This window comes from Dendroctonus ponderosae, unplaced genomic scaffold, assembly GCF_020466585.1.
Source record: "Dendroctonus ponderosae isolate FM_Combo_2020 unplaced genomic scaffold, Dpon_F_20191213v2 Dpon_F_20191213_1, whole genome shotgun sequence".
In the NCBI taxonomy this organism is placed as follows: Eukaryota; Metazoa; Arthropoda; class Insecta; order Coleoptera; family Curculionidae; genus Dendroctonus; species Dendroctonus ponderosae.
Window position 1 is genome coordinate 19,677,471 of NW_026017110.1, and position 8,013 is coordinate 19,685,483.

The 8,013-nt window shown below is 32.1% G+C and overlaps 1 protein-coding gene across 1 annotated transcript in view; it reads right to left on the reverse strand.

Annotated features, from left to right (window-relative positions):
* Window positions 1-8,013, reverse strand: part of LOC109546958 (cadherin-23) — a gene marked incomplete in the record, with an annotated part of 32,828 nt that overhangs the window by 15,226 nt on the left and 9,589 nt on the right. Inside the window, 11 exon segments of the mRNA XM_048661138.1 lie at window positions 376-606; window positions 690-805; window positions 1,299-1,475; window positions 2,495-2,645; window positions 2,891-3,041; window positions 3,950-4,118; window positions 5,485-5,675; window positions 5,737-5,915; window positions 6,103-6,319; window positions 7,168-7,358; window positions 7,415-7,603. Coding sequence (XP_048517095.1) covers window positions 376-606; window positions 690-805; window positions 1,299-1,475; window positions 2,495-2,645; window positions 2,891-3,041; window positions 3,950-4,118; window positions 5,485-5,675; window positions 5,737-5,915; window positions 6,103-6,319; window positions 7,168-7,358; window positions 7,415-7,603 — 1,962 coding nt within the window.

Genomic DNA, 8,013 nt, shown 5'->3' on the forward strand with positions numbered 1-8,013 from the left:
TTCAACCTATATTAAATATTGCAAAGAAATATTACTGTAATATTTGTGTGCTACTGGGGCTTTTGAAAATTTTGCAATGTTTTATTTTCCACCCAGTAAAAGCTTATCTGATAGAGTTAGTTCAATTTTGAAAAACAGTCGCTAAATAAAATAAATAATTGCTTCAACAAACAAACTAAAACAAATTCTTCATTTATAAATCAGATCGCTCTCAGCAATCAAAACTTATGCAGTTCTAAAGTTAAGGCGTGTAACGTTAATTTTGTTGAGAAGTTTATTTGTGCAACAACAAAAAAGTGGTATTTACATATTTTTGATACATCTAATGAAGTGAGAGCGTTTCTTAATTTAGAAACTAACTCCAATTATACTTACATTCATTTGAATGACGAAGTTGCCGTAGTAGTCCTTTAAGTCTTTTTTCGCTATCAGGTTCCACTGTTTGACTGTGTCGTTCACTCTATACTCGGAATCCTCGCCCTTCTGCGTATCAAATAATTCTTCTGCCGTGTAGTCTTCCTCACCATCCTCACTTATTTTAAAAACTGTAAGAACATGCATTTCTATTTCGGCATTGGCACCTTCGTCTATGTCCTTAGCTTGGATTTATCCCAACACGGTATCCTAAGTTCATCGCAAAAATGTTAATGTATTTTGAACTAAATAATGAGTACAATAATATGCATTACCTTTTTTCTATTTTCGCTGATTGCTAGATCCAATGGAAGCATGGCTGGGCAGTGATCGTTGATATCAATTAACTTGATTGTAATTGCTGTGGTTGAGTTTACATTACGATCAAATTCTAAAAATAGAAAAAATTAGCTCCAAATCCTTAAAATGAATAAAAGACAATTGAACACGAGTTAAACAACTCAAAGACGTAAAAAAATGTCTAAAATGTGTGATATGATGAGGCTGTCAGGAAAGTATATACAAAGTCTTAATACTATTTGAAGATTTTCTGTAATTCTTTTGAACGCTCTTTCTAAAGGATACGTTTTTGATTAAAATTTACAGTTTTAATTTTAATTACATGAAACATGCAATTTTCTGAAGTGTGGAAAAATTACTTATGTGAGTTCCACCGTTTAGGAATAAATTGATAAAACCCTCGTCACGGGTCTGTCCATAAGGGGGCATCGCTCGGTTAGGGGACATTTTTCCATGGATATTTCTTTGCAACTTAAATATGATTTCCAAAAGTGTACATTTTTAGTGTGACAAAAACATAAACTTATAGTTTCATTAGGAATCATCATTTATACTTGTGAACTTATTTTTTGGCGTCTACTTACGCTGTTCACGGTTTGGATTGTCAAAGCACGTGAGCATGCAGTCGTATTTTGGAAGGTTTTCATCTCTGTTCAAATCGTTTCCACCAACCAAAACTAGTATCTCACTATCAACGATTATGAACGATTCATAGCATAAATCCGACTGGTTAAACGTGCACTTGACATCATGGAACGGAACTGGAAACAAAAATTTTGCAACGGTATTTATTTGTAATATAATATTTTGTATTTCTTCTGAACTTAATTTTTCCAAAATAATATTTGAAATTTAAAATTTCCTGCGCATGCAGACTGTGTCAGCAGTTATTTTTCAAAAAAGGAGTTTTATTTACTGTGTATGTCCAGGGCGTCCCAACGATAGAGTAAAGTAAGTTTGCCCTTAGTCGGTATTATTAAAGGTATCATTAATAGTCTTATCGTCATATTTTACAAGAACGAAAATCTCATATTTTAAAAATATTCACAATTACATAGTGCATTAATTTTTTTCTAATGGAACACCCTATATTTTAATTTAGTTTTATATTCTTATGTAAAATTCAATTAATTTCTGTTATATGAAATATGGCCGAAAATGGATAGTTTTTTTTGCTACTGGCTTGAACGATGCCAATTTGAATTTTTATAGTGTTGCTGAATCACAAATTTCTCTGTCGTCTTTATAGGCAAAATTTTGAAATTTGGCAAAAGACGGTACTAATACTATTTTAATATTTGGTTTGCAAAATACTTGTCTTTGAAACTCCAGCGCGGTCATAATAACCATTCTTTCGACCCGAGAGTGTGGCAGTACTATTTCGTTCATGTGCTTATGGACACCCGGTAACATTGCGAATAATGTGCTACAAACGTTTTAAGTTGCATCTCCGATTCAGGTCATTTTATGATGCAGAAATTGTGTTAATAGAAGTCACTGGTTCTGAGAAATGGTGAAATTGGTATAGAAGTTTTATACGTAGGACTTTAAAAAACTTTTGTAACTAAATGAAGAAACTCAATATGCTCTGTTTACTTACTGCTTTTTACTGATGCCGTACAGCGTGAAAAAAATTCTTGTTCGTAAACCTAATACCTCAAGATTAGGCCAACTGATTTAGATGAAATTTGGCGCGAGTATACTTGACGTAATGTGGAACAAGAAAAAAATATAAGTAAGACCTAAGAATAATTTCATTTTTTAAACATGAAAAACTTACTATCACGATCGGCATCATAAGCTCCAATTGGCACAATGGGAGTGTTAGCAGCGCTTTTCTCCAAAACTGACACTGTTGCAGTACTTGGTAGAGTATTGTTCACCATAACTTGAGGAAATTGGTTGTTTGTATCCATAACGTAAATATTGAACTGCAATTAAGGACATTGATCATATATGATAACAAAACAATTACTCTAATATTAAAAAATATATTCTATTTCAATTTCAGCACCAGGGACTTTGCACATTCACAAAATTAAGCGTTTGGCATTTCCTCGTATTATTTTCGAGAAGATTTCAACAATGAAAATACTTTCTCCATAAGTGCGTTCAAATATTAGAATATTTGCAAGCACCCATTTAGGGGCAATGGATTTTAATTCAAATTTCTTACGTCTTGTGAGGTGATGAAAAAACCGTCAGTCGCATTACATTTTATGGTGATATTATAAACCTTATTAGTATCTGCGTCAATTTGATCCGTCTTAGTTGTTATTTCTCCTTGGCTATTGCATGTTAACCAATCAGTACTTTCGTATGCAGATCTGAAATAACACGAAATTTTGTATTACATGAATAGAATACAGATGTTTATTAACTTAACAAAGACTTAACTGGATAACTATACTCTAAACATCTTGGTAAAAGCATCACGATCCTTTCTATCGATTTAGCCATAGCTAACTAACGGATCACTATTCAGTTGTCCGAAAGGTGTAAATTGTGCCACTTATTGTACTGCCACGTACTTATTACGATACTTTGATTGAGGATAAAGGCACAAATCTCGGAAGATTATTTGGCGAAATATTAATAGGTATAATAAATAATAGGAAATAATAGGTATTTATAACTTTCAGCTTTCGATGTTATTTGAAAAACTGTGATGTAGCAAATATTGATTCAAGTAGTTACATATAGACACTTAAAGTTTAAGGTATGAATCTACCCAGGCAATCTTTAAAAATTTTATTAGTATACAGGGCGTTGCCTAATAAATAATCCAATCCGTTATCTGCAGATTTCTCGAGCAAAATGAATGAATTTCATAATATGATTTTTCAATTTGGGTCACCCTTTTCAATATACACCATATTAAAGTTTAAACTAAATTTCGATTTATTTTGAATTGCTTCATGACTGGTTTTACTATTAGCATATAATTTAGTAGAGGGGGTTTTTCCGTTCTAGAAACTGGAATTTTTTTATCGCTTGATTGCAGCTCCCGTAGGGTATTAGAATCCTGGTTGTATAAATTTTCTTATACGCCATTGACCATGAATCACCCTGTATAAAAATCACCAAATTTCAGAGTTGCAGACTGATTTTTTCATCGTTGCTTTAAAGCATAGAAAACGCAAGAGCACGTCAATTTTCCTTTTAAGAAGGAAAACTTTTGGGCGTTGTTGTTCAAATTCTTGCTTAACATTAAAAAAACATGTCTATATCTTACATGCAAGTATAGGTAACGATATCACCAATGTCTTTATCGATTGCCTCAATTGAACCGACCAGGGTACCATTTTTCACTCGTTCATATACAGTTCTGTTCCTCGCGATAGTGTCGTCCGTAAATATGGGTTCATTGTCGTTGATGTCGTTGATATTCACAACAATTAAAGCTGTACAAAAAGAATACATTTTTCAAATTATAAACTGTACTTTTTTTAAGAATATGAATCAGAGCTGTTTAAATTAGTCCCGGAAACACACTTTTTGTAAAGCTGAAAACTTCAAATTTGGAACGTTAACACCAATTTTGTGAACTTATTTTCCAAGCTAAATGTCTAAAGTTCCACTTTCTCTTTATGATATGATGGAAATTTATAAATCAGTGGGTCTCATCTCATTTTATACCAAATCCGAAAGATCCAAAATTTAATTTGAAAATGGCAAATATAGCCGAAATAAATGAAAAACTGAGGGTTGCGGACAAAAAAATTTGTCAACATTTTATTAACCTTTAAAGATCTACGCATCGATATTAAATTTAATAAAATAGCACTTTTTGCTTATAAGATATCGACACTAACGCCCCTTTTTTAAATATGGATCTGCTTTATATGCTGTATATAAATAATTTTTATTTCCTACAGAAAAAAGCTATCGACCCAATCGGTCTTGCTGCGCCATTTCTTTTTATTTATTAAATAAAACGTTTTATTGGCCGAGAAAAAAATATTTCATTCAAAAAGTCGCTTTATAGAAATTTATTCATGTCGGCAATTGTTTCGAGCTGGAACTTGAGTAGTAGGAAATTATCTTTATGTTCCATTGTTGATAACTTAAGCATTCGTCATTAGTATTGCTTGATGGTGTAGAAAGTTTTTTCTCTAAAAAATACCAATTATCTTTTTCGAGAACCGTCGACCACATGGAATTTGAATTAGTTGAAGTTGCAAAAGTAAAGTTAAATTTGCTAAATTTCAACAAAAGAACTGAAAAAATCATCCACTTTCTTCAGTTCGGCATTAAAGTGAGTTATTTTCGAGGTAGTAAACTTGGCAGTCAAATTATGAAGATAATAGGAGAGAAAATGAGAAACTGATGTAATAGAAAATAAGCCACAATTATGGCGTCACTGCTAAAAAGCTTGGGACAGACTATCCCTCATTTCTAATCGCAAAACTCCAATTTAAAACAAAATCAAATTTATGGCTGTTTTCGAAAGGCTCAAATGTTTTTTAAAGGAAATAAATTGCTATTATTTTTTGGTTCAAAACGTCGGTAAATGTGAGCATGTGGTTAAACATTGAAATGAAAGAAAATTTATCTTTAAAAGAACAACAAAAGCTGAGGTCCGTATTTAAAATATTAGAGTTAGTTTTGATATCTCATAAATTAAAAGCGGCATTTTCTTAAATGTAGTAGGTACTTGAAGCTGGAAAAACTAAAAAATGTTGGTTCTTTTAATAATCCTTAGTTTTCGATTTTTTTGTAAAAATTTATTTTTTTCAGTTCAACATTTGTTCTGTTAAACACCGTTACCTTGTATGCTCATCTTGTCTGCAAATTCAGGGAGTTTGGTGTTATGATCTATAATTGTAACATTCAAATATAAAGTATCGAATGTTTCATAATCTGGGGCTGTTTGGTCGTCGTTATTATTGTTAATTGCCAGATAGATCTCAATAGTGTCATTAGCAGTAGGATCTATTTCATAATCTAAATCTAAAAACCTAAAAAATAAGTAGAAAAAGACATTTTTCTATTTGTAGATAAACTATTTACTTTACTCACCTCATGGCTTTTAGGTTTTCAGCCGTAGATGTTAATTTTTGAGAGTTTTTCATAGCAAATGAATTTTCCCAGTCAATTTCGGCAGTTAAATTGCGTGTAGTGTCGACATCGGACGCGGTTATTGTTACATTTAGCCTATCACCTATCTTTTGATTTTCGTCCACCCTAATAACATCACTCTGAAATTAACATATATTAAGTCTTTATAAAATCTGCTAGGTATTTATGGTAGTAAAGTGAAATACCAGCGTAATTCAACTTCGTATGCAAAAAAATTTAAAAAATCACTGTACAATAGCATACATTTTTTAATTTAACGTGGACTTGGATAATTTGAGCAATGTGGACGACAGAAAATGTACTCACCACTTTGTATGTTGGAGCTTTATTGTTAACGTCGAGTAAGTTAACAGTTACCGATACAGTAGTTGTGTGTCTAACAGCATCTATGGCTTGAACTTGGAAAATCACTGGATTTATACGATCATAATCAAATGCATCGTCTACTGCCACTGTGATTATTCCTTCTGCATGGTCGATTTCCATCAATTTGATTATAGCATTAGCTCCAACCAATTCATGTCTGAAATGCCAAAACATGGTGTTTTTTTAACTTTTATATAAATTAAAACTAATATTAAGCCGCATAGAATATATTCGAATGTTAATTAATTTTTTCCCCAATACACTGAAACAAATAACTTTTTCTGAAATTAATGGTCAATGTTTGGTGATTTGCAACCGTATCATACATCATACCGTTGGTACAACCAAACGGAGGGTCACCATGATTATCGGATACAAAAGAAGCTGCAGACTGGGACTGGAGATTTTTTTTTCAAAGCAGCAAATTGTTTTGGACTGAACAGTTCGCTCATAATGTTTATCACAGATGTGAACAAAAAGTCTCCAGAGGTTTCCAACGCTGTACGGCTTATAAACCCGGAAAACTTTTAGACCGATAAAAATTGAATTAGCTTTAAGGTGATTGCAAAACTACTACGGGTATAAAGATCTGGAAAATGCCTAAAAATTTGAAGTTTCTATATTAATAAAAACCGGTTTATCAGTTTGCTTATAGCATTGCCCGGTCATCAATGAAGTCTAGACATAACGTTTTTATTTTAGAAAATTTTCGGTCAGTTTTTGGATTTACAACTATGACCATAGACATACAAGATAACAATGTGAGCACCAAACCAACGACTTTTTGAGTACCTTCATCTTATTTTATATTGTTCGTTCTGGAAATGACCGATTAGATCGAAACCGCTCAGCCTTAGAACGTCGGTAATTTTTATATTTTTACGCACTGGAAATATGATTTTATATACATCCCTTCATACCTAAATATCAGTCGACCACAACCTTCAATCACGGAAAATTCTAATTTAGACTCAAGGCTTAAAGCTCGCAATTCATTGAACTTACTCAAGAATAGCATCCTCGGCATCCCTATCAGTTGCTTTTACTTGTATTAACTTCTCCCCCTTTTCAATAGTCTCGTTTACGTCTACTGAATATTCTTCGCCGAAGATCGGTAGTTCGTCATTGTAGTCAATTAAATGAATTTTAACGAGAAGCAGATCTTGATTCGTCTCATTCTTATCCCAAGAATGCACCTGTTGAAATTATTTATATAACTATATGGGACCTTTATTGATTCATTTAAACTTACGTAAAATGAAAAATTTTGCCAGGTTTCATTCTCAAAGTCCAATTTTGTATTGTTTTTCACTGGTATGGAAAAATTCCCGCTTTTGTATCCTGCAGTGGGTACAATCAGGAAAGGTTGAGTGTATGTTTCGTTTTGGTACTCTCCATCCTCGTCTTCTACAAGCTCTACGCTGAATTGTGCATTTTCACCCTAAAATACACCAAAAAAAGTTACAATTAGTTGATATAATTATTTAAAAATTTATTCAGAAGGTAGAAAGGGTCACATTTCAAAAATTGTGCTCAGTAATTTATGCTCAGTTTCAGATTTTCCAGTGCATTAAAAGGAAAAAGGTTACTGATTTAATTTATAAATCTGTACATGATTATTACTATGCATATGAAGCATTGCTGTGCTGAACCAATAAACCAACTTTATCTCAAATTTCATTACATTATTATTATTTCACAAATTATCTCAAATCATAAAAATTATGTAACATTTCGTTTAAATTGAATGGATTTTTTATGTTTTTTTTCTGTTTTTTTAGTATATTCGATATTTGTTGGCTTTTCGCTTACAACAATTTTGAGTGAGTTGAGAATGTACTTATTTCGGCG